Here is a 26,964-nt window from a genome sequence, read left to right as displayed (position 1 = left end):
TCAGGAGAGGTACGGACCTTGAGGACAGTGAGGCCCTGGAAGGAGACAGTTCATCAGGGGGGAGCAGGAGGTAAGAGAGGAGGAGTAAGAGGGTGCGGAGGGGGAATAACACTGAAGAGAGAGGTGCCCCTGCTGCACAACGATGTGGCCTCCTCCTACTACCTTCTGGGAAAAGGACCTCCCTCCTCTCTCTCACGGCCTCCAACATTAGATCTAGGTTGGCATCGATGAAGCAGGGGTCTACCCAACCCCTAGTACCAGGCCTCTAACTCCCCTGTAACATCTCTCTTCCCTCTGGTGCAGTGGAAGGCTTTGGCACAAAATGCAGATCTGTCCCTCACGACAAAGAACAGACTCAATGATGGCTGCTGTGGGGTGTCTAGATGAGCCCCACACTCAGGGCTGGTTTTGGTGCTGGAGGTGGGACTCCTGGCACTGGGCTAAAAAGGCAGGGGAGCCCTGCCTATGCCTTTTCATGATCACCAAAGGAATCCTCTGGTCTTTTTCAATCGAAGTTTCAGGAGGTGGGATCCCCATCCCTTTAAGGAGGCAGGATCATCATCCCTTCAGAGGGCCAGCAGCATCAGTAGCACCACCGGGAGCGGTGGCCATTGCCGGTACTACAGAGGCCTCGGACCTAGGCTCAGCAGTGGAAGCCCGGAACAGAGGTAGGTAAAGCAGGGTCGCTGGGACCAGTCTGGAAGGCCCTGGCGAGGGGGGCTGGGTGGGTGGTTGTGTAGTCCTGGGGGGTAAAGTTGTTTCCGGTGGGGGTCCTCCATGGGCCACAAATTTTTCACGAAGGAGGGACCCCGCCTCAAGCCCGCAGAGAGGGCGCCTCATTTTAGAAGGCATCCTCCCTGTGCAGCGGAGGCCCTCCCACCAATAGTAAGATCATAGCGGCGATGGGTTGGCCCTTAATTGGCTGTTAATAGGCCACTTAAGGGCCACAATTGGCCTCTGAGCGGGAAGGCCACCGTCAGCCTATCCTGCCCCCAGGAAGATTGCTGGGCAATGGGGAGGCAATGGGCCCTCTGTCCCACCAACCACCCCCCACCCACCCCCCCGACCTCACCTCAGGGGGCCTCACAAAATCCCAATCTTGATCGAACCCACCTCCATTTTCAATCCCACTGGCTCTAAGTGGACTGAAAACCTGTCTCCATACCAATTAAGGGCCTACACATTTGAAAATTGTATCTGAATCAGTTTTCCACAGGAGGCGGTTTCTGACCCAAAATCAGACCCTGTTCTCGTTTCCTGCCTGCAGAACAAAAATCCAGCCCATTATCTTTGTTTCTCTTGCCACAGATGCTGCCTGTCCTGCTGAGTATTTCCAACATTTTCTGTTTGCATCTTAGATTTCCAGCATTCACAGTATTTTGCTTTTGTATTATAAATTTGTGCATTCACTTTTAAACTGGACCACACCAATGTGAACTTGTCAGGCTGTAATTTACCCTCCAGCCACTGGTGGCATTGCATTACCATTATCAATGTGGAAACAATAGTTTATAATGGACAAAGTTGAGAGGAAATGCATACCCATGATGATAATGTGTGTCTGTGTATGTGCACATAAATGACCTGGACTCATGTACTGAGGGCACAATATCAAATGGCACCAAATGGTGTCCATAATAATAACTGGTATGAAGATGGTAAACAACTTCAGGAGGACGGGCAGGTAATAGATCAGGCAAATAGATGTTGGAAAAAAAATTGAAGTGCAGAAAGATGCAAATGGACACATTTTGGGAGAAAGAATGAGAGGAAATACATAAGAGAGGGAATGGTTAGCCTTTAAGAGGAGTAGAAGGCAAAGATCCTTCAGGGTTCAGATACTCAAATCTTTCAAAGCAGAACAAGTTGATAAAGCTGCAAGAAAAAAGATATCCTAGATTGCCTAATAAGTACTATGCTTACTTATTTCCAAGCTGCAGAGGCACACTATTGTGTCAAGATTCGTTCAGAACACCCACTAGTTGAAAGATGCAATTCAATTCAAAATCCTGGCTCAAGCTGGTCCAATGTATATATAATCGCAAATGAGAAGAATTGGGAACTTGTTGCACTGCCAGAAAATATTCATTTAATATTTTAATTATCACAACTATCAGAATAAACAGCTCTAAGCATTTAAGATGATGTTGCCACAGATCTTGATGCTATGCCATCAGATTGAGAAAATTAAAAAAAAAGGCAAAGAAATATGAAGGCCATCTGCTCAATTGAAGTATTTGCAATTAAACTACTTTTCAGAACATGGCAATATTATCTGTGTAGAGATTGTAAATCCATTCACAGCAAAAAGTTTGTCTTTTTAATGACAAAACATGACCAAAAGCAAGATTCCAATTTAAAAGCTTTTTAATGAAATATCTTTGCATCTTACAAGCTGTAAGGTTTATTGAATCATTCCTTTTAAGCCTACATTCATAATTGGTTATGAAATTCATTCATCCCCTCAACAGGTTTTTACATAATTTAGTAAAATGGTGCAGAAGCGTTCAAATTAACTGTCAGATCAGATTAAATGGACCAGATTAAACGGACAACAAACATTAAACCCATAGCATAAGGCTAAAACATGAAGAATAACTTAAAAAAAAACTCTTTCCTTAATAAACTGTACCAGAATAGCTCTACATCATAACGATAAACCCATTCATTATTTCAAAAACTTTATATTTCAATAATGACCTTAAGAGGGTTGCATCATAAAAAATCTTCTCTGATTACAGGTTTTCGAAAACATTTGAGATGCGTAAATCCACTGGAATTAAGCTTTCTTTATTACAATGAATGCCTATATTCTATACTACAATTTCTACAGCCAAATATTAAGGACTTTAATTGCAAATCAAAAAGAAAAGGGACAAGTAACCACATTTATTGTACTTACTGGTGATGATGGACCTTCAGTGACTTTGACATTAATTTCCATCTCCTGAACTTTCTTTTTCAATTCGATATTCTCAGTTTCCAATTCCTGAATCTGTAAAATAGCTTTATTTTTGAAACTGTATGACTATCATCTCAAAAATTTTACTATTTAAACCCACACCCATATGCATGAAACAGACTTTAGAACTAGAACTGTCTGATTTTGGCAAAGGAAGAGACCTAACATGCATGAGGGACTAGGATATGTCATGATAATCAATGTTAATGAAAGGCTTGTGCTTTATTACAGGTATGTGTTGGATGTCGAATACAGCAGCAGACTCTGCCATGAAGAGCTTGGAAGAAGGCAATCCTTAGTTCTTGGAAGTTCCCAATGGGTATTTCATTTATATGTAACTTGACACACTGCTTATATACATGTAATCTGCAACTCCATAACTTAATCAAATCTTACAGAAACTCACTTTAGCCTCCAAAGTTTATTTGGAAATCGACATTCCAACAAAGAGGACCAGAATAATAATACATCCATATATTGATTATGAAATTGTGGCAAATTACAAAAATCCCTGAAAATTTGAAATTAACATTCTAGATCTTTTAAGTGTAAGAGAAAGCTCAAAATTTTGCCATGGAGGCCTTGGATGCCAGCATTCAGACAAGTGTAGATGGGGATTTTGCAGCTCTGGCACAGTTGATTTGGTTGGCTTATCAACCGATCAGTAGCCCAAATGAGAATGCTCCAATCCACAGGGGCATAGTAGGCAAGGTTTCACAGGATGAACATTTCCTCAGTAACCTTGTTCCATTGAGACAACTTGTCACATGATTACCACGTACTGCCCTCCCTCAGCTGATGAATCAGTATTCTCCATGTTGAACACCATTTGGAAGAAACACAGAGGGAGTAGCAAGGGCACAGAATGTACTCTAGGTGGGGGGCTTCAATGTTCATCACCAAGAGTGGTTCGGTAGCACCACTATTGACTGAGCTGGCTGAGTCCTGAAGGACATAGCTGACAGACAAAGCTAGTGACAAGTGGTGAGAGAACCAACACAAGGAAAAAACCTGCTTCCCTCAGCCTCACCAATCTACCGGTTACAGATGCATCTGACCATGACTGGATTAGCAAGAGTGACCACTACATAGGCCTTGTGGAGACGAAGGTCCGTCTTCCTACTGAGGGCACCCTCCGTCGTGTTGTATAGCACTACCACCATTCTAAATGGAATAAATTCAGAATAGATCTAGCAGCTTAAAATTGGGCATCCATGAGACATTGTGGGCCATCAGCAGCACCAAAACTGTATTCCACTACAACCTGTAACCTCACGGCCTGCCATATCCCTCACTCTACCATTGATATTCAGTCAAGCAACCAACCCTGGTTTAATAAGGAGTTTAGAAGAGCATGCCAGTAGCTGTACCTGCCATACTTAAAAATGAGGTGCCGATCTGGAGAAGCTACAATACAGGACTAAACAGCGGAAGCACTATGCTACAGACAAGAGCTAAGCAATCACACAATCAATGCATCAAATCAAAGTACAGTAGTCCTGCCACATTCAGTCATTCTCTCAAACAACTAACATGAGGAGGAGGCTTCACAAACAGCCCCATCCTCATTGATGGCGAAGCCAAGCAAGCAAATGCAAAAGACAAGGCTGAAGGATTTGCAACTGTCTTTACGCAAAAGTGTCAAGTGCATGATCCATTTCAGCCTCCTCCTGAGGTGTCCACCATCACAGATGCCAATCTTCAACCAATTCGACTCACTTCATGTGATATCAAGAAATGGCTGAAGGCACTGGATAGAGCAAAGACTAAAGAATAGTCGGCATGGTTTTGCAAAAGGGAAATCATGTTTGACCAATTTATTGGAGTTCTTTGAAGGAGTAACATGTGCTGTGGATAAAGGGGAGCCCGTTGACATACTGTACTTGGATTTCCAGAAGGCATTTGACAAGGTGCCACATAAAAGGTTATTGCGCAAAGTAGGAGCTCATGGTGTAGGGGGGAACATATTAGCATGGATAGAAGATTGGCTGACTGGCAGAAAAAAGAGAGTATGCATAAATGGGTCCTTTTCTGATTGCAGGATGTGACAAGTGGAGTTCTGCAGGGGTCTGTGCTGGGGCCTCAACTTTTTACAATTTATATCTATGACTTAGACGAGGGGAGTGAAGGCATGGTAGCTAAATTTGCAGATGACACAAAGATAGGTCGGAAAGTAACTTGTGAGGAGGACATAAGGAGGTTGCAGACCAATGTAGACAGGTTGAATAAGTGGGTAAAAATCTGGCAGATGGAGTATAATGTGGGAAAATGTGAAGTTGTTCACTTTGGCAGGAAGAATAAAAAAGCAGAGTATTACTTAAATGGAGAGTGACTGCAGAATTCCAAGGTGTAGAGGGATCTAGGCATTCTAGTGCACAAGTCACAAAAAGTCAGTATGCAGGGACAGCAAGTAATAAAGAAGTCTAACGGAATGCTATCCTTTATTATGAGAAAAAATGAAACTAAAGGTAAGGATGTTATGCTTCAGTTTACAGGGCATTGGTGAGACCACATCTCGAATACTGTGTGCACTTTTGGTCTCCTTATTTAAGGAAGGATGTAAATGCATTGGAGGCAGTTCAGAGGAGGTTTACTAGATTGTTAACTGGAATGATCGGGCTGTCATATGAAGTGAGGTTGGACGGACTGGGCTTGTTTTCACTGAAGTTCAGAAGAGTGAGGGGAGACTTGATTGAAGTATGCAAGATCCTGAATGGTCTTGACAAGGTGGATGTGGAAAGGATGTTTCCTTTTGTGGGTGAGCTCAGAACTAGGGGGCACTGTTTTAAAATTAGGGGTCGCCCTTTTAGGACAGTGATAAGGAGAAATTTTTTCTCTCAAGGTTTTGTGCGACTTTGGAACTCTCTGCATCAGCAGGTGGTGGAGGCGGGGTCATTGAATATTTTTAAGGCGGAGGTAGATAGATTCTTGTTAGGCAAGGAAATCAAGAGTTATCGGGGGTAGATGGAGGATAGGCACAGCCATGTTCAGCCGGGCACAGATGCAGAGCCTCAGGAATCACAGGAAGGGAGGCTCTACTGAGATCAGCAGCAACAGATGTGCTCCAACATGTCAAAGTTCCCTGAAGCAGCATGCAGTCATGGGCTAAGAATAGAGGAGTCCATTCCACTTATGTGCGCCACCATGAATCAGGGCTTTGAGCACATGAGCTCCTCCACTATCAGAATGGCAAACCTCATGGACAGCCATATGTGACAGCACTTTGAATGCATGCAGGAATTGCACACTGACATTCACAGGATGCATGCCACATTCCGTAGCATGGAACAGTCAGTGGCACTGGTGGCACAGAGATGTTTGGAGTGGATGCCAGTTGCACCCCAGCTCGTGCTCCCCTCCAGCTATCTGGAGCACCAGCCAAGTGTTGAGGCTGGCATGAGGAAGATGAGGGTGCCAACATCATCATCATCATCGGTTTCCTTGGCCCCTGTGACTGAGGGAGCATCTGTGCAACAAGGCCAAGTGATGAGACTGCCCCTGCAATTACGCCGGAGCAGCTGCCTCTGGAGGTGCCCCCACTGGCACCTCCATGGAGGACGGACGCCATGTGCATCTCAGCCACAAGCTAAGGCAAGTGAGCAGGCTGACTCCACATCATCTGATGCCACAAGAGGACAACTGCGTTGAAGTGGCTGAGAACAGAGGCCACCGTGTTGGGCAGAGTACTGAGTGGGTCACTGGGAATCTATCATGTATAACTGTGCACTTTTTGTCTTTTGCAGCACCCTGGAAATTTTGACACATGAAGCTAGACGTGTGAGCTTCCTTTGATGGTGGGACAAGAAAAAAGTGATGAAGTGGTGAGGGACAGTGAAACCTCTGGGAAGATGTGCATCCTTCATTGGCTGTTAGAGCTGAGCTGTTCCAGGCTGTGCCTTCAAAAGAAGTGTTCTCACAGGCAGCTCATAGTGAACAGCCCATACCATTCCTCTTGGGTCAGAGGGACTCAGCTGAAGTGAGCCTGAATCAGATAATTCCTGACATTGATGGCATCCTCATGAAATCCTCGAGCCCTGCGCCAAGCCCAGCCACCTCAATGTGCAACCGGGGCACCTGTGTTCTGCAACTCACTCCTCCTCCTCCACCTCCTGCACGTCTTCTTACTCTGATGAGCTGTGCCTATCCAGCACTTCAGCCTCTTCAAGGTCCACACCTCTCTGGAAGGCCATGTTATGGAAAGCAGAGCAAACTACCAACATATGCGAAAGCCCTGCAGGAGTGTACTACAGGGCACCACCCGGCCTGTCCAGGTATCTTCAGAATTCCAATGGTCTTCTCAATTGCTGTCCTAGTGAGCAGATGGCTTTGGTTACAGTGGCTCTGTCCAAGTTCTTGTAGAGGGGTTAGTAGCCACCTCTTCAAAGGGATATCATTGTCCCTTAAAATCCATCCATGGAGTTTGAAGGGGTGGAATGAAGAGTTACAACAGTCTGGACTAGCGGAGAACGTAGGAGTCATGGCAGCTGCCAGGAAAGAGGATGCACACTTGCAGGAAGCTCTTGTTGTGCTCGCTGACCAGACAAACGTTGAGGGAGTGGAAGCCCTTCCTGTTGATGAATCTGACTGGACACACAGTGGGTGGATGGCCACATGGTGCAATTGATGATGCCCTGCGCCTGGGAGAATCCAGCAATGGAGGCAAAACCCACTGCCCTCTGTGTCTGCGAGGCACCATCTGTCTGGAATTGAATGTACTACCCAACTCATGCAAACAGGGCATCAGTGACCTGTGAGATGCAATGATGTGAAGCCGCTTGCGAGATACCACCAAGTTCCGCAGCTGACCCTTGCAAGGAGCCTGAGGCAAAGATGTTCAAGGCCACAGTAACTTTGATGGCTAATAGCAGGGTATGCTGAGCAGTGCTGTGAGGTAAGAGGTCTTCCACGATAAGGGCACAAATCTCTGACCATCTGCCTGGACAGTCACAGTCTCCTCTAGCACTGGTTCTTAGTGATCTATAGGTGTCTCCATCTTTGGCAGCTGATGCTATGCTAAAGTTATAGCCTCTGTTGCCTTCCTTCTCCTCTGCTCTCCTCATGTCCAGGGCACTGCACGTCCCAGCGGCGCATGTTGCTCCTCATAACCATTGTTATGATCAGGTGAGGAGCGGTCCTCACTCTCCTGGTTTGACCACAACAGATTTACTTCTTTTTTAAACGGATATGCTTGCCAATTCAGCAAATTTTTAACAGTTTATGTGCTAAGATCACAAAAAGAACCAATCGTACAGGTTTTCTTGAGTTTTACAAAGAGGTCAGCTTTATTATACCTAAACTGATCTCAGTAAAATAATAAAATATGATCCAACTTACACACACACACAAAAATAGGTTAGAGAGTGGAGAAGGATAGATTGGGATACATTGGTAGAATTAGAGCCCAGAGAAATAAAAGAGGAATACAGTCAGTGGAGGTTGGTGATTCGGCTGGCTTCAGGCTGAATTCGGTGGTCCTGAGGCTTCCGGTTCTAAGAGGTGGATGCTGATTCAGTGGTTCTTCGGGAGACAGCACTGCAGCAGAATTCCTTCGAGGAAGATCTCTATCTGTTCTTTCCAGGAAGTTCTTTAAGCTGAAGAAGCTTTCTGTCTGTTCTTTTCAGAAAGTTCTATACACACAACAGCTCCCCTGTCAGGCTTAAGTCATTAAGCACAGTGCGCATCAATTGGGGAAAATACTAATACAATCAAACACAGATCAATCAAACCACTGAACACTACAGTCTGCAGCAGGGCTTTTGCCTCTTGCTCATGGTCAGCAGAGTTCAAAGCTTGCAAGGTTTGAGCGGTTCACCTCCATCAGTTTAGTATTCAGGTTTCCAGCCGGTGGATTAAAAAATCATCCTTTGACCTAGCACTTGTTTGTGACACCTCCACACCATGTGAAATGAAATGCGACGACAAGAGCATTTCATTATCAAGTTGTAAAAATAAAAAGTGCACACACTCACTTCATCCTCAAACACTCACTTATCAATCTCACACTGCTAAAGCTTTTCTCTGGTTTAGTTTTCATCCAGGATGATTTTGTGCTGAGTTAGACACTGGATAAAGCATCAGCTATCACCTTGTTTTTCCCTGCAATGTGGGCAATCTTTAGGTGGCAAGGTTCCAAAAGCTGGCTCCATTGTAATAGCCTTGCATTCTGGGTTTTGAATTTCTCCACAAATGTAAGCTGCAGCCTCTCTATATCCATTTCGGACATATACTTCAAAGTGCTTGAGAGCCTATAACAGTCCCAGAGTTTCCTTCTCCACAGCAGAGTATCTCTTTTGATGTCTGTTTAATTTTTCGGAGAAATGCCCAACTGGTCTCTCAATGCCTGGGCTGGATTTTGTGCTGGAGGTCAGACTCTCGGCGCTGCGCCAAAAAGGAAGGGGAAATCCCGCCTCTACCTTTTCGTGACCCCCGGAGTGATCCTCCGGTCTTTGTGAATCAAAGTTTAGGAGGCGAGATCCCCGTCCCTTCCCACCTCCAAGAGTTGCCAACCAATCAGAGGGCCGGCAGCTCAGCAGTATCAGCAGCACCACCAGGAGCGGTGGCCACTGCTGGTACCACAGAGGTCCAGGACCCAGGCCCAGCAGTGGAACCCCGGAGCAGAGGCAGGTGAGGCGGCGGGGGGGTATATTGGTTCCCAATGGGGATCCTCCGTGGGCCACAAATTGCCCACGAAGGAACTCCTCCCCCAAGCCCGCATTCAGGGTGCCTCGTTTTACAAGGTAAGATCCCAACGGCAGCAGGAAGGCCCTTAATTGGCCTCTGGGTGGAAAGGTCCTCCGCCCTGCTGACCACGCCCCCCCCCCCCACCAAACCAGCCATCGTGATACTCCGTGCCCCCCTTGCCTCAGGGGGCCTCACAAAATCCCGGCCATCATACTGGAGTAGCTCAGCACTTACCCCTAGGTCACTAGCATCAACTGCCGTTTTAAATGGTTTGTTAAAGTTTGGAGCTGCTAGCACTGGTTCATTGGTTAAGATGGCTTTAAGCCTCTCAAAAGCTGTCTGGCACCTTTCTGTAACAGGTCTGTCAGTACAGTGGCTATAGTGCTAAAGTTTGGGACGAACTTGTTTGCAAAACCCACACATTTCCAAAAATCATATTATTTCCTGCTTGGTCGTGGCGATGGGAAAATCCATCAAGGCCTGCACCTTCGCTGCTTTGGGCAGCACCTGCCCTTGACCCACAACATGCCCTAGGTAGGTTACCTGAGCTTTAGCGGAGTCGCTCCTTGCAAGATTTACCATGAGGTCAGCTGACTGTAACCTTCAGAAGAGGGCTTCTGACTAGTCTAGGTGGTTCCCCATGTGCTGCTGTATACTAACAGATCATCCAGGTACACTACACAGTTGAGTAGGCCAGCCACAACCTAGTTCATCAGCCTTTGGAAGGTGGCTGGGGCTTATCAGCCTTTGGAAGGTGGCTGGGGCATTTCTTAATCCAAAGGCATCACCCGGCACTGGAATAAGCCGTCTGGGGTGGTAAAAGCCAAGATCTCTTTAGCTCGAGTGTTTAAGGGAAGTGGCCAGCATCCCTCTAACAAGTCTATCCTTGTTATGTAGGTGGTGCTTCCCACTCCATCGATACAGTCCTCCAGGTCGGGAATTGGGTAGGAATTAGCTCTGGTTAATTAACCTTCCGTAATCAATGCAGAGGCTTGTTGAGCCATGTCATCAGGCTTGGGCACGAATACAACTGGGGAACAAGCACAACTGGGGAATTCCAGTTGCTCTGACTGGGCTCAATCAGGTTGTGCTCCAGCCTCTACTGAATTTCCTCCTGAACTTGGGTAAGTTTCCCAAGATTGAGGCGATAAGGATTTTGCTTTATGGGAGGACCCTCCTGCATCCACAATGTGTAGGGCTAAGGTTGTGCACACTGGTTTGTCCCTGCAGATTTCTTTAAACACTGTTAGCAGCATTGTTGGGTCTCCTCTCTGCTCTGCATTTAAATAGGAGAGCTCAGTGTCTAATCTCCCTAACATTTCAGTGTTAGTTAACCGGACGGTAGACATTTCGATTTGGGAATCCTCCAGGCCTCCTTCTAATACGTCCTACTGTCCCTTTCGCCCTCCTCTTTCCTGACTGCCTGACAGACCTGTTCTTGTTTGTCCCCTTCTCGACTGTGATACTGCTTTAACATATGGATGTGGCACATCCTTTGCTTTTTCCTACGGTCTGGGGTGTCAATTAAATAATTCACCTTGCTAATACTCGTTACTACTCTGTACAGGCCACTGAACCGGGCTTTCAGTGGTTCACCCTGTATTGGTAGTAGCACTAACACATGGTCTCCGGGCTGAAATGTTCTGGCCTTGGCATGTTTCTCTGCCATTAACATATTGTTTGCCTTTGCTCCATGACCTTCTGGTCGGTTATTCTCAGTGACCTTGTCCTATCTACACCTTCTCCTTTGTTATCTCTTGCCCCACCCCCGCTTTACTTGCTTAAAACCTTTCACATTTCTAATATCTGCTTGTTCTGAAGAAGGGTCACTGACCTGAAAAGTTAACTCTGCTTCTCTCTCCACAGATGCTGCCAGACCTGCTGAGTATTTCCAGCATTTCTCGTTTTTATTTCAGACTTCCAGCATCTGCAGTATTTTGCTTTTATGTTTATTTGCCTGCCTTTTCATAGCTGTCTGGGAGGTCTTCAGGTGTTCCTGAGCCACCGCACAGGCTCTTGTGAGCCGCTCACAAAACAAGGCGATGTAGTCTAACAGGGAAGATTCGTCCCTGTGTCTTAAAAACTTCTCCGTGATTAGTTTTAGAGGATCTCTCACCTCATGTCCATAGACTAATTCAAAACCAGTGGACTCATTGGGTGAGTCCCTGGTAGCAAACAGAGAAATACCAGCTCTTTGTCCCAGTCATGGGTGTACTCATAGTAGTATGCCCTGATCACTGCCTTTAAGGTCTGGTGGTAGCATTCTAAGGCCCCTTGTGACTGCGGGTGGTAGCCTAAGGACTTTAGCTGGGTTATGCCCAGATTACCCATGACCTTTTGAAAAATACTGGACATAAAATTTGTGCCCTGATCCAACTGGATCTCAGCAGGCAGCCCACATCAGGTGAAGAATTGAGTTAGCCCCTCAACCACGACATTGGCAGAGATAGATCTTAGTGGGATAGCTGCTGGAAATTGGGTAGCCACATCCATAATGGTGAAAAGATACTGGTAGTCCCATTTTGTTTCCGGCAGGGGCCCCACACAATCCACCAGCACTCTGCTGAACGGTTCCCCAAAAGCCAGTATAGGGATGCAGGTTTTATTGCAGGTTGGGGCCTCCCCACAACCTGGCATGTGTGGTATATTTACAGAACACCACCACATCCTTGTGGAGTTGTGGCCAGTAAAAATGCTCTCTTATGCGGACTTGGGATTTTCGGATACCAACATGTCCAGCCATTGGAATTTCATGGGCTATCCTCAATATTTCCCTACGGTACCTCGGCAGCACCACTACCTGATGGACCACTGCCCACTCTTTGTCCGCAAGTCTGTCAGGAGGTCTCCACTTCCTCATCAGCTCCTCATCCTTTAAATAATAGCACTCTGGAACTCCCTATGCTCAGCTTCGGTTTGGGCAGTCTGTGCTAACTTTTTTTGACACTGGGTCAGCATGCGGAGATTCGACCAAGGAAGACTTGCTCAACATTTCCTTTGGCTCCTCTAAATTCCCGAAGAAGGTTTCAGATAACCAGACCACAGAGTCATACGTCCGCAGTGCCAGATCAGCCTCCTCTGCGGGAGCTTGTTTGGCCATGGACCAGGTCAACACACAGTTGGAAACTGCCAGGGACCTTCTCCTGTAACTGCACTGTCTTCCTGACCTCTTGCGGCCTCTCTAAGACTACTGGGGAAGCTACCACCTTCGGCCCCACCAGGCCATCACCAAGAAGCAGGTCGACCCCATCCACAGGTAAACTAGGGACAATCCCCACACTTACCAGTCCAGGTGCACCCAATATATACCCGGCATATAACTTCCCCCAGTACTGTTCACTAATACTTTGGCATACAATTCACTCTCTGCAGGAAAAGTCATACCTTTTCACAGCAGAAGGGACTGGGTGGCCCCTGTATCCCTAAGTATGACTATGGGCTTACTTGCCTCACTCAAGGTGCATGGGGTCATTTTTCCTTTGGACACAGAATCCTGGTACCTCTCAGGGATTTTGTTAAGTTCTTCTGCGCTCACAGCGGTACGTTTACAGGGACTGACTGCCACAGTTAGAGCCATAGCCTGGCCTGCTGTGCATTTCATCAGGGCCCCTTTTCCTGCACTGGTCTGGTGTACCCTAACTAATGCTCTGGGTTTTCCCCGTAACTTCCAGCAATCAGCTTGAAGATGACCTGCCTTGTTGCAACGGAAACATACAGGCTTTCAGGTGTCATCCTGTTCTCAGCACCTTCCTTTTTGGCCTGAGGAGGGCACCCTGTGTTTCCAACTTTCCCTTCTCGCCCATAGCTGTTTATCTTCCTATCACCCTCCCACCTTCTATCCTTTTCAGGTTTTTGGAGGTGACTAGGGAAGGGTTTCCCTTGGGGCAAGAGCTTGTGGACTATCTCATAATTATCAGCTAGTGTTGCTGCCTGGTTGGCTCTTCGAACCTTTTGTTCCTCTATGTGGTTTAAGGAAAGGGGAAACGAGTTTTTGAACTCCTCAAAGAGAATCACTTCTCTGAGGTTTCCATAGGTGGGCTCTATCTTAATTGCCTGTGTTGACTGACCAAAAGCAAATTGCTTAACCCTTTCAAACTCAATATAAGATTGTTCAGGCTGTTTTCGGAGAGTTTGGAATGTTTGGTGGAGCACCTCTAGTACCAACTCATATGCGCTCAGGATAGCATTTTTGGCCATCTCATAGTTCGATGACCTCTCATCGAACAAGAGGGAATAAAACTCATGGGCTTTTCCTGTTAATTTTCTTTGTAGTAGCAGGATTCAGTCCTCCGCTGGCCACTTCAACTCTTTTGCAAGCTTTTCATGAGATGAAAAATGCTTCGACATCCCCCTCATCGAACTTCGGTATCAACTGGGAGAACTTTAAGAGCTCAGCATTCGGTCCTGAGCTAGGGATAGTTCCTTCACTAGCGGTGCCTTCGCTGGGTACATTGGGTCTTCCCCTATTCAGTTCCAGCTGCCTTAACTCCTTCTCCTTCTGGAAAGCTCTTTTTCCCTTTCCTGGAATTCTCTCTCCTCCTACTCTCCCTTTTTTTTTCTTGGAATTGTAGCTCTAGTCTCTGCAGTTCCAGCTGTAACTTGGCTAATGCTATTCTGTCTGCTTCAGATTCTATGCCTGTCCCTGGTTCTTCAGTTTCAAAACGGTTGGCTACAAGTTTTAGGATTTCGGGTTTCCTAGCTTTTGGACAGATATTTATCACTAAATGCCTAACTATGCTCCTTAACCCTTTAAAGGATAGGACTTTTAAACTGTTCCAAGTTACTTCACTCTGTTCTAGGAAGGCTCTGTCCTTGAATTGGGACATTTTAGTACTCTGGCATTGAAAACTACAAGAAAACCTGTTTTAAAGTTTTAAAATTATTGCTAGGGATCAATTTGGCTTCCCGCTTCCAATTTCTCCTTTGTCTTTGGGTTTGATCTCGGATGTAGAGCCCCCAAATTTCTGTTATGATCAGGTGAGGAGGGGTCGAAGGGATCCCCTCTTTTCCTCTGCTTGTTTGATCACAACAGATTTATTTCTTTTTTCAGTAGATATACTTGCCAATTCAGTGAGTGTATAACTGTTTACACTCCGTGATCATAAAAAGAGTCAATCGGATAGGTTTTCTCAAGTTTAACAAAGAGAGAGGTTAACTTTATTGTAATAAAAACAAGAAATGCTGGAAACATTCAGCATGTCTGGCAGCATCTGTGGAGAGAGAAGCAGAGTTAACGTTTCAGGTCAGTGACCCTTCTTCAGAACTTAACTTTATTGTACTTAAACCGATCTAAGTAAAATAATAAACATGGTCCAACTGTCACACATACACACGCGCGCGCACACACAAACAAATAGGTTAAAGAGTGGAGGGGGATAGATTGGTTGAATTAGAATCCAGAGAAATAAAAGGGGTATATACAATCTGTGGAAGTTGGTGACTTGGCTGGCTTCAGGCTGAATTCGATGGTCCTGAGGCTTCCAGTTTGAAGATGTGGATGCTGATTCGGTGGATCTTCAGGAGACAGCAATGCAGCTCAGGTGGCCTTCCAATTGTGGCGGGAAGCCTTGCCCTCTCCCCTTATGCCCCCGCAATGCCTGGGGGCGGGGGCAACAACCCTCTGTGCTGCCCTAGCATTTACTGAATATTTTCCCCAATGGCACAGTTTTCCCTTTCATGGGGCCCACTTCATTCCCTGGGCCAGCCATGACTGGCTACCTGCTTTGTATCCACCTCCATGCACCTGGTCTGCCCCTGACCTAGCCTGCAGCCTGTGTGCCCCCATCAAAATCTGAACATGCCCCTCAACGAGCTCTTAAAAGCTGTTCAACCAGATTAATTACTATTATTAACAGATTGGGTGGGTTCTTGGGGCCACCTGGCCTCACCCTGTGAAACTCACTGACACCAGGAACTGCGATGGGAAACCGGCGCCGGTATTTTGATCCCTCGCCTGCCTCCATCCCCACCCTTGCTGGGACCTAACAAACCTGCCCAGAGCATCTAAACAGCTTCCCCTTGACATTCAATGGCGTTACGGTCATTGAATTCCCCACCATCAATATCCTGGGGTCACCATTGACCAGAAACTTAACTGGACCAGATACATATCTACTGTGGCTGCAAGAGCACATTAGAGGCTGGGAATTCTGTGGCAAGTTACTCAGCTGCTGACTCCCCAAAGCCTGTCCATCATCTAAAAGGCACAAATCAAGAGTGTGATGGGATACTGTCAACTTTCCTGAATGAATGCAGCTCCAACAACTCTCAAAAAGCTCAACACCATCTACGACCAGGCAGGCCGTGTGATCACCATCCCATCCACCACCTTAAACATACACCTCTCTCCACCACCGGTGTAATGTGGCTGCAGTGCGCACCATCTACAAAATGCACTGCAGCAACTCTCCAAGCCTTCTTTGACTGTACTTCCCAAACCTGCAACCTCTATCACCATGCAGGACAAGGACAGGAGGAGCATGGAAACACCTAAATTTCCAGGTTCTCCTCCAAGTCACACAGTATTTTGACTTGGAAATATATTGCCATTTCTTCATTATCACTAGTTCAAAAACCCTGGAACTCCCTCCCTAACAGCACTGTGAGTGTATCTTCACCACATGGACTGCAACTCATCACCACCTTCTCAAAGACAATTAGTGATGGGCAATAAATGCTGGCCTTGTAAGCGACACCCACATCCCATGAATGGATAAAAGAAAGAAAAGTCTGCGGGTGCTTGAGATGTTGGTTTTCAACAGCAGGCTAGCTTGCCCATCCTCAGATTTGGAGATACAACCTGCAGTTCGTCCCTCTCAGGACAGTAGCTGCCAAAGGCATAATCCACTTCAGATCCATGAGGTCCTAATACATAGAAAACAGTCATTCTTCAATTTGGACACTCACGTAGTAGTTAAGAGGTTGTGATTAACAAATGGTTCAAGCGACAAAGGGGTAACACTATGGTGATGACGAAGGAGTATTCTTTGTTGTATCTTACAGAAGCCAATGTAATGAATTGGTGAGACACCAACTTTCTGCTTTAATTCATATCTAAGATTTGTAAAAAAGCCAGGTGTGTTTGATTGTTGAGTGACTGAGCTAATCCCACAAAAGGTGGATGCTTCATTCAGTATGACAGAAAGATACAGTCATGGACTTTTATGGGGGTCTGGGCTTTCCCATGGAAAACTAAATCACAGTACTAGTTCTAATGAGAAGGTATCACTTACAAGAGAATTCCTAATGCTTCTTGTCCCAGAACTAGAAATATCCCCTAGACATATTCCTGTGCATTACTCTGATCTTCATTCTCAGCTTCCAAGTCTCCAGAGCTGAGACTCAAATGCACCAACAGCAGAACCAGGTAACCTAATAATTCCTCTCCATCCATTATACCAAATCTACATCAATTAAGTTCTAACCTGACACAAGTACAGTTGATCCAATGCTGTTCATTCACTGAGCCCGGGGTCCACCTATTCTGATTTGTTGGTGTCTAACGCCGGATTTTATCTGGACGATGGAGGTCTCGGCCACCCGCTAAAGCGTCGGTGAGAGTCCCACATTGTCTGTTCTAGGGAAGGCTTGACGCACTGCACGTCAATTAGGCAATTAAGTGGTCAGCGGCGGGCCTTCCCCGGGATGAAAGACCCCGGTGACGGAAGCTCTGCCTGCTGAGAGTTGCTGGCTGATCAGAGGCCGTCAGCTCTTTAACTGAGCAACGGCACCACAGAGGCAGTGGTAGCTGCCAGTACTGGACTCACCAGAGGCACTGGACCCAGGCCACAAGGGAGTCAGGGTGGGAGGGGTTTTGCAGGGTAGGGTTCACGGGGGAAGGAGGGGTGTAGGGGAGGGTCAGCAGCAAGGATAGTGCAGTGGCGCTCAGCGGGACCCCCTACACAATGCCGGGTCCCTCGATCAGGTACTAAATTCCTTTTAACAAGGGACCCCAACCCAGAGTCGGCTAACAACCCGCAGAGGTTTGCTTGGCGTGCTCCCTCTGCGACGATAGGCCCACTTGTCACTGGGCTAATACTGGCGGTGACAGGATGAGGCCCTTAACTGGGCATTAATTGCTCACTTAAGGGCCTCAATTGGCAGCAGGGCTGAAAGGCATTCACGGGCCTTCCTGCCCCTGAGTTAATCTGTGTGGAGGCTGGAAGGTGGCGGGGACCCCCCCACTCTGCCACCATCCCGCCCGATTATATTCTCCCCCTGCCTCTGAAATCACCAAGGGGGAGAGCATAAAACTCCCCCCATGTATGTGTGATACAGTGAGGGGTAGATGACAGAAACTATGGCTGTCGATGTCATTCCTGTCACCCCTCACTTGCATGGCCTACACTGCCTGAGTGGTGGATATGCACTGTGTTCCTGTTAGGGAGGTGGCTGCAGTAAAAAGGCCATTGGGAAATAAAGCATTGCAAAATTACATTAAAAATGGCATTGGAAAATCACATGTTTAGTAGACATAATTAATTTGACAAAATTAAAAACGTAAATATATCTTTAAAAGGTACAAAAATTTTGATCAGATAAATCATGTTAAAAATCATAGATTTTACTTTTTAACAAAATTTATCAGATTTTTAAAAGGTTTATAGTTACTATACAATAAAGATTAATGTTTAAACAATACAGTTTAAGAACCTCGCTGGCTAGACTTTATACGGTGGTATCATAAATAACCAAAGATATAGCAATTTGCATCTGAAGGGATTCAAAATATAATCATAACCCCTGACTTTTAAACTTGAATTAGGGATAGTAATTCATGAAGTGGGTGAAAAGCCATTGTTACCATAGTGGCTATGTTTATCATTTGTTGTCAAATTGCAAGTATATTAATAAAGAGCAACCTGCCTGGTTTTCAACATTAGTTACAGGCATGGTTTGACATACATCTGGGGGGAATTTTATACTCTCCCCTGCATCAGGTTAGGAGGCGGGGAGAGCATATAATCGGACAGGATGGTGGTGGGGAGGACGGCCTTCCCACTCTGCTCCCAATTGAGGCCCTTAAGTGGGCAATTAATGCCCAATTAAGGGCCTCATCCTGCCCCCCCAGATTTAGCCCAGTGGCAGGCAGGCCTGTCGTCGCATGGGGAGCCCGCCAACCAAACCCATCGGGTTGCTTGCGGACGCCATGAGGGAGTCCCTCACTAAAAGGCACTTAAGAGGGACCCAGCATCGTGAAGGGAATGGGCCTGCTGTGAGCCACACCCCTGCCCTTGTGCTGCAGATCAACTGCAACCCCCTCCCCCATGACCCCACACCCTGCAAAATCCCTCCCGCCGTGACTTACCTGTGGCCTGGGACCCTTGGTGATCTATGGCTACTGGTGGGCCCATTACCAGCAGCACCACTACCTCCACAGTGGCACTGTTCAGTTAAAGAGCTGCCGGCCTCCGATTGGCCAGCAGCTCTCAGCAGGAGGGACTTCCATTGCCGGGGTCCTTGATCACCGGGAAGGCCTGCTGCTGTCCACTTAAGTGCCTAATTGGCACTTGATCCGGCAAGCCTTCCCCAGAGGAGGTGACGCAGGCTCTTGCCGGTGCTTTTGCCGATGGTCAAGACCCCCATCGTCTGGATGAAATCCGGCCATCTACCTCTGAATCTTGGTAAAACAGAATGAGTGCAAAATTCAATCACTGCAATTTTTAGGTGCAGGGGCCATGGTTTGTGGCATGCCCGCTCCTGTTCTGATCGACGTGGGCAGGACACAAAATTGTTCTACTCACATCATCTGCATGATTTCCGGGCAAAAATCTGAGGCCTCCAGCATTGGTCTCTTCTTCTCAATGCTGCTGGTGTAGTCTGTACACAAGAGGGGGTACCGGCAGTGTGCTTTTTTTTCTTAAAGACAGGCTGCCTCTTAAAGGGAAATATGGAAAAAAAAACCCTGCAGTGTAAATTTCTGAAAAATGAACACCAGGGCACACAGAATGATCCAGACTGATGGAAGCAGCACTGTAGGTATTAGTGATGCAGGTGGGCAGGAGGGCAGACACTATGGTCCTGCAGGGTAGAAGGAGGCCCTCCAGGACCATCCTCAGAAGAGAGTGGGAGCAGATGCCCAAGAAGATCAACTCCCAGAGTCTGGACCCAAGGACCAGGCAGCAGTGCCACGAGAAATCTAATGACCTCACATGGGTGGTCAACATCAGTAAATGCAATTTCACATGACATTTCCTACCCACCAAATCACCAACCTCTCACTCTGCTCAATGCAGCACACTCCCGTCACTCACCCAGAAGCACTCCCTGGCTCTCAGGGCTCAAGCCTAACATCCAGATACTTCGCCTCATCCTCACACAAGTAGAAATGCTGTCAGCCACATACCCATATCTTGCCACCTACAAATATCTGCAGCTATTCAGCTATGCCATGCACATCACCCAAACACAGTGCTGCACAACCACGGGCATTTTGCCTGCTCTTTTGCAGTACAAGGTGGCACACAATAGAAGGGAGCAGCTCAGAACCAATGGGAGACAAGGGCATCTGCATCTCTGGAGCCCTATGCATGAGTTAGCTTTCAGCATCATGGTGCCGACTGCAACAGGTCCCATTGTATCAGAAGTCACTGAGAACAGTTAGGATGACAGCATGTTCCTGCCTTATGATCCTTTTCAACTCACAACTCACCCTCATCCTGCGATCTGGCATGATGAGCAAGCTACAGATAGTGCGAACATGGACCTCTTGCAACATACCCCACTCCCCCCTTCCCTCACACCAACCTTCCCCCCCCCCCGATTTCCTGCTTTCAGACACTCAAGAACTGCCAGCTGCCCAGCCATAGGTGCCCCAAATTCAAGAGGAACAGCAATAGCACTGATTAAGAGACCACATCACTTGATCTGACACTTGCAACCAGTAACTCAGATACTAACAATGCATGTACTCTGGAGGTTAGTATAGGGTTGGAATCAGCACATGTTGAGTAATCTGGGTATGAGAGGGCTGCAGCCAGGACAGGGGTAAAGGATATTTTGTGAGGTCGCAGATGGGTTATGTTGCAGACAACTCAGATGAGGACCTCAATGGTACAGCATACAGGAAAGCACAGATGGGCATGTGCGCACGGAGATGCTCGGTGCACTGACTGGCCTGTCAGGCAGCATCCTCACTGTCGAGAAGTATGGAGGTGTCCAGCTCCAAATTAACAGAGGGTATACCACAGAGCTTGCCCTCTCCACAGTCCCTGCTCCATCTCCCTGTGGTGCTTCTGACCCTGAGGTGTTTGTTGTCCCATACCTCTGTGTGGATTGATCACCTATTTCTCTGCCATCCCTGTGATGATGGGGCAACTCTCTGTCAAATGCACCAAAACACCTCCAAAAACACTCAAGAGTACTTTCAGACACTTTCCAGTGGAAAAGGTTCCATAAATTTTGTTTTCCTTTGATCAGGGTGCATGGCCCTTTAAATAATGCTACTGCGGGGCCCAAAATACTACATTCCTCCATTCTCTTTTCATTTCTGGACAATGCCAGCAGTACCAGGACCTCTATTGCCCAATTTTAGTACCCTGGCATCATGTCAGCTGTTTGACGTCAGGATAGTGTCGTTTCTATGTGCTTGGGCATGTGCAGGTGATATAGTTTGTGGTGGTGCCTGCCCCTGGAAATCCAGGTAAGTCTGCATAGCACTGTTTCTAATGAATGACCTTCTTGCCCAATATATATTTTTTTCAAATAATTGACTTATATTAGTATACAAGATTGGATAGATAGTACCATTATATGCCTTACATACTACATAGATATCACCAGAATTGTAATTTTGTCATAAGTTAATATGAAAACATGTCCAAAAGCTTTGAGAACAACACTGTTGGAGCTGTTCACAGCTGACAATGAATATTACTTTGGATCGATCAATTTAAAGTGGCATTATTTCAATGCATTAAATTCGATAGCTTAACTATTTAAAACTCACTCTTTTCTGTAAATTGGCAATCTGTTTTCTTGTCTCAACATCTTTTCCTCCCGTTTCCAGAAACTTCTTGTAGGCTAAGTCAAAAGCTTGGCCAATAGTTAATGTTATTTCTTCAGCCTATAACAGATTAAAAAAATTCTCAACCAGTGTCTAAAATTTTGATATTGCAACAATGACGACACATCAAAAGTATTCCATTGGCTGTAAGTGCTTTGGGATGTCCTGTGATCATGAAGGACAATGTATAAATTTCTTTATTTCTTCAACATAAGATTAATGAACAAGCATTCTGAATTGGAAATATCACAAGTGGTTATATATTCTATCTGATTCAAACAATCAATGTACTAATGTGCCATGGGTACATATCAGAGTCTAAAAGCTTGGGGAATCAACTTGCATAAAACCAAAAACATATTTGTAATACTTCTGATAGCCACATAATTTGGAATAACATGGTTCTGCTTAAATTGATTGGTTTTTCTTTTAAGATAAATACTTGTTTTTCTGATCACATGTATAATCACCATTTTCAGAAAACATTATTGACTCAATAGGTAAAACACAGCCTTTTAAAAAAAGTTTTATGCAATATTTTTTGGTACATGTAAATATCAAAAATAACAATTGGTAACAATATTATCTACAACATATTTGCCAGCACAAATTAATTACAATTCTGTTTTTTCACAGTATTTGCTTCTTTTTTCCCTGGTTAGTACAAATTTACTCAGTGCCAATGGAACATTCACAGTATTAGCATAATGTGTTGCCCTATGGAATTCCCCTTATTTATCTTTTAGCTGAAATGAAGCAGCAGAAGGATTCCCACTCAACCCTGAAATGCTCATGCCTATCTCGTAGTACTCTCACATCTACATTTACAGGCAAAAGACATCTATTGGATTTGTCAGATGAGGCAGTGACATAACTGTGACATCTGCTACAAGGACATATGTAGCAAAAGGACAATGTGGGTTGACACTGCGAGTGAGAGTAACTGCCTTATCCTCAGCTTATTTGCTACCACCCCCATCAGGTGCCACAATACAGCACTACATGGAGGTTGACTTGGGAAGTTAAAAAGGGTCTCCTTTCTGGCTATCATCTTCTGCAACACCACCTCAACTTCATAGCCATGAAGCAGGTCATTTGAGTGTTATGCTGTTTGGTCCTTTGGCCAAAATATTAGTTTCCTGCTACCACTGTGTTAGCCACTGGATTTTACAATATTTTTGATACCCAAACAACTCCTGCAAAGGCTGAAATATACATCCAAAAATGAAACCTTTGTAAAGGTAACAAATATGGCCCCACAAGGCAAAACCAGGTACGTTCACGGCACTAATAATCAGTTCATAACACACCTAATGCCTGATCAGATTATCTGGCTCAAATTATCTTAGTACAAAGTAAGCAGCAGCCCCTCTCTCAGACAAATTCAGTCATAAGATATAAGGATTTAAAAGGCAACTGCAATTAAAAGAAATGGCATCTCTGCCAAATTCAATTCAAGTGCTCTCAGTTGAATATTCAGGGAATGAAGCTGCTTCCTATTGTAAAACTTTACCGGTACTTGAAGGGGAAAATACACTGAATTGCGTGTTCTGTCAATTACACCCTTTACTTGGTGCAATCCAAGGGCTTTCTCCTCCTGATCAGCAGCCTGCATTGGAAGAGTATGGTATTGTTGACTCCTTGCAAAAGGGAATCTGTCACCTGTGTGATCGCTGTATGGACAGCAAGCCAACTGATTTTTCTGCTGTGAACTGTTGCAGTCTGCAATGAGCCTGTAGCACAGATGTTGAATGTCACCAAAACCTTCACAGCCACAGGCAGGCTGTGTGTGCTCTCGTGTTTGATTCCAATTCCCGCTGCCAACAGGTGACATAGGTCAGTGACTGCTTGTCTGTTGAAGGGCAGCCTCCTCACACACTGCTCCTTGGTCATGGTCAGGTAAAACATCCTACTTCAGAAGACCCACATGTTGCAAGGCCCTCTTGAATCTATGTCCTTCCCGCCTTCTTTGAACCTCCACAGGTCTGTGCTGTCATGCTTCCTCTTGTCGTTTCTGCTGCTGGTAGTCTCAATAGCAATCCCAGCCACAGTCTCATCTTTTCTGGGATTCCTGCTGTTAATGAAGTCAAACAGTGCAGCTGCAGCTAAAAGACTGAATGTGGCAAGCCGGATTTGGATGCTCATTTGCAACTTGCAGCTCACTGGATTAACACATATATTTTACAAAAAATATAAACATATGAAACACGTATAGTCAATCAATCATACTTATGAATTGTATTACACGTGTACAGCATTACATTCTATCGTAAGAACTTTCTCAGCAGATTGGCCTATAACATAACAGTTCATTGTGTTGTATACTTACACACTTTTCACTGTCAAACACATAACACATGTGTTTATTTGACTCAGCATCCTTGCAAATAAAAGTAAATATCTTCTTGTCAGTTTTGTCATCAGCACAGAAAGATATTCGGTGCAACTGGCAATTATGCAGAATTTCCTGCAATGTAAACAAAAATTGTACCTTTTAATCACTTAGAATTATAAATAATGGAAAATAGATACAGTCACAAAAGCTGAAATCAGTAACATTTACTAACTAGATATACCTTACAGATCCTGAATGGAGCGAGCATTTAGAAGTAGGCTCATTTGCTCTAATTAACATGCCTCATTGGTTCCAATTAACATGTCTCATTTTGATCTGCATGGACCCTAATCAACCCAGACTGCACCATTTTGCTCCATAATTCTCTACCTATCTCTGTCATACAGATTCTCCATCTCTCACATACAGATGACAGGAGCAGCAAGGTGGGGATACCCACAACAAGGTTACAATTGCAACACATCTTTTATTGCAGCACATTACCCTTCTTGGCACTGTTTTACTTATTGAAATTGCACACAATCATCAACTTTTAAAACATTTCAGAAGATTTTCCTCAATTTTGAAAATGATCTGGAATCAGAAAAATAGTTAGGGTAATTTTTCTCCCTCTTTTGCTTGCAATCAAGGTCTTTCTTTCCTCTGATCTTCTTAAAGAAACTCCAGTATCATTTTCTGAGACCTCCACATTTTTTGGAAAAATCCTCCCTCCCCTCAGCCTTTGTCCATCAAAATCCCATATCCAGTTCTCTTTGAGATGCCTTCTACCCTTCATACCCATGAGATTCCCACAATCTACAACTGTATACACTGCATAAGACAGGGGAAGCAGGCAGATGAGGTGGGAAGAAGTTCAAGGAAAGATTTCAAGTAGATTGGTAGATCCTCAGGAATAGCTGTTTTTGTACCTATGGCCTAAAATGCTCATAGCAGATATTTATCCATGACATAAAATAGGTGTAATTTTGTTACATTCTTTTCATTCATTGAATCTAAATCTTCCCATTTTCCAAACACCAGCAAATATTAATGGATAGCTATCCAATGAAGGGCCAAATGACATTAAGAGTTGTAAAAATGTGGCTAACATAATTTATATTCATCACCAGCAACCCAAGGTGTGATTACACTCTTGAAAGTACTTGAGCATACTTTCCCAATATACAGAGTGAAATTCATGGATGTTATTTTAGTTTTCAATTTGGGGTCTTTTTTTAAGCAATGGTAACTGTAATAGCACCCACTATCTGCATCAGCTAAGTGACAGTGAACCATGACATAATTAATAACTGTGATATATTAAAAATTTTACATCGTACAGTGGTTAGGTTTGCACTTGAGAATGAAAAAAATAATGCTAAAGGCTAACTAAACACACTGAGTAATTAGGAATCAGATACGATGCATATCACTTTACATAGGTGGTTTTCTTGCAATGACACACTAACCTATCATTCCTTCCAACCAACTGATGCTGCAATGAGTTATTCCAAATCACTAGTGTCTTAACTCCATTTAATGGCAGCCAATAGAGAAGACTTAAAAAAGAAAAATAATACAAATGAAACAAGGAGCAAAATTAAGGAAAATACAACAAACTATTACATGGAAAGAATTAAACATAATGGCATGAAAACAAAAGACAACAAATAGCTACTTATTTCACAATTTCCATAAAAATAAAATTTATTTTTGAGGAGGTGGGGATGGGAGGAAGGGAAAAAAAGTCCAGTAACTGTACTTGTTGAAAGGGGATGAGATATTCTCTTACTGAATTCTTTCCTGCCAGGTTCCTTTTAAAAGTTCCCGTCCTTATATTCATCTACATAAGGGTTTGGGAATATTACATGCTTCAAAGTGTCAAAAGTATTAAAAAGAAAAGGAACTCAGTCATTTCATGCCAAAGTTATTGCAGATTATTTTTTGTTAGTAAAGGAATTTACAGACTCACCTAGAACTGGTATTTTATAAATACATGGAAACCTGCAACCTTTCCAAAAAGCAACAAACCAGGCCAGTTTGGCAGACGGTGATGGTTTCCAGTGCAATGCTTTTTAAACCAGCAGAAAAGATCATAGAAAATCAATTTATGCTGGATGTAAATTTATGCAGGTTTATCGAATTTTGGGTGGCTCCAGCACAAAGTACTGGAAACTGTTCTATAAACTACCTGTGAGCAATCAGCTACAAGACTGACTAATCATATCAAAATAGTGTCTATATCTCATTAGGGACTGAATACGAAAATAAACTGCCCATTCACCCTATAACTTTTTAAATGTTTTTATCTCTCACTTATTCTCCAGCAGACTCTGTGGTTTGTGAGGAATATCAGGGCCATGGGATTTTCTTTTGGCGTTGTGCTCATCTCCAGCCTAACTGCTGGGGATTGGGGGGGTGGGGGGGAGTGGGGAGGGAAATTGGACAGAAATCACTTCCACCCCGAGGTGTCACTTTTCCTGCACACCCATTAAAATTGCACCAAAACAAATCACTTCATCATTTTCCTGCATTAAATTTCATCTGCCATGTATCTGCCCACTTCACCAGCCTATGTCCTCCTGAAGTCTGTTACTATGCTCCTCACTGTTGACTACATTTCTGGTTTCATGATATCAGCAAACTTTGAAATTATGCCCTATATTCTCAAGTCCAGGACATTTATATCAAAAAGAGCACTGGCCCCAAGACTGACCCTGGGGGAATACTGCTATACATCTCACCAATCTGAAAAACAACTGATCACCACTACTTTACAATGCTTCAGAAAGCCGAGAGGAGTATAGGAAGTAGAGGGGTGAAATCCAAAAGGAAATTAGGAAAGCAAAGAGAGGGCATGAAAGAATATTGGCAAGTAAAATCAAGGAGAACCCATAGATGATTTATCAATACATTAGAGTAACAGGATAACTAACGAAAGAGTAGGGCCCATAAAAGACCAAAAATGTAACCTATGTGTGG

General features: G+C 44.8%; 1 protein-coding gene across 9 annotated transcripts in view; it reads right to left on the bottom strand.

Moving 5' to 3' along the window:
• The window catches only part of gulp1b (GULP PTB domain containing engulfment adaptor 1b), a 475,365-nt gene that overhangs the window by 89,553 nt on the left and 358,848 nt on the right, over positions 1-26,964 (bottom strand). For all 9 annotated transcript variants that reach the window (XM_068035589.1, XM_068035592.1, XM_068035597.1 and 6 more), the window contains 3 exons: positions 23,977-24,114; positions 21,591-21,707; positions 2,903-2,995 (listed from right to left, as the gene is read on the bottom strand). In XM_068035589.1, the coding sequence (XP_067891690.1) occupies positions 2,903-2,995; positions 21,591-21,707; positions 23,977-24,114 (348 nt within the window). The remainder of the gene's footprint in view (positions 1-2,902; positions 2,996-21,590; positions 21,708-23,976; positions 24,115-26,964) is intronic.

Source organism: Heterodontus francisci, chromosome 7 (genome assembly GCF_036365525.1).
Source record: "Heterodontus francisci isolate sHetFra1 chromosome 7, sHetFra1.hap1, whole genome shotgun sequence".
NCBI classification, from domain to species: domain Eukaryota; kingdom Metazoa; phylum Chordata; class Chondrichthyes; order Heterodontiformes; family Heterodontidae; genus Heterodontus; species Heterodontus francisci.
The sequence above is the reverse complement of the archived record's forward strand: the minus strand, read 5'-3'. Positions and strand labels throughout refer to the sequence as shown.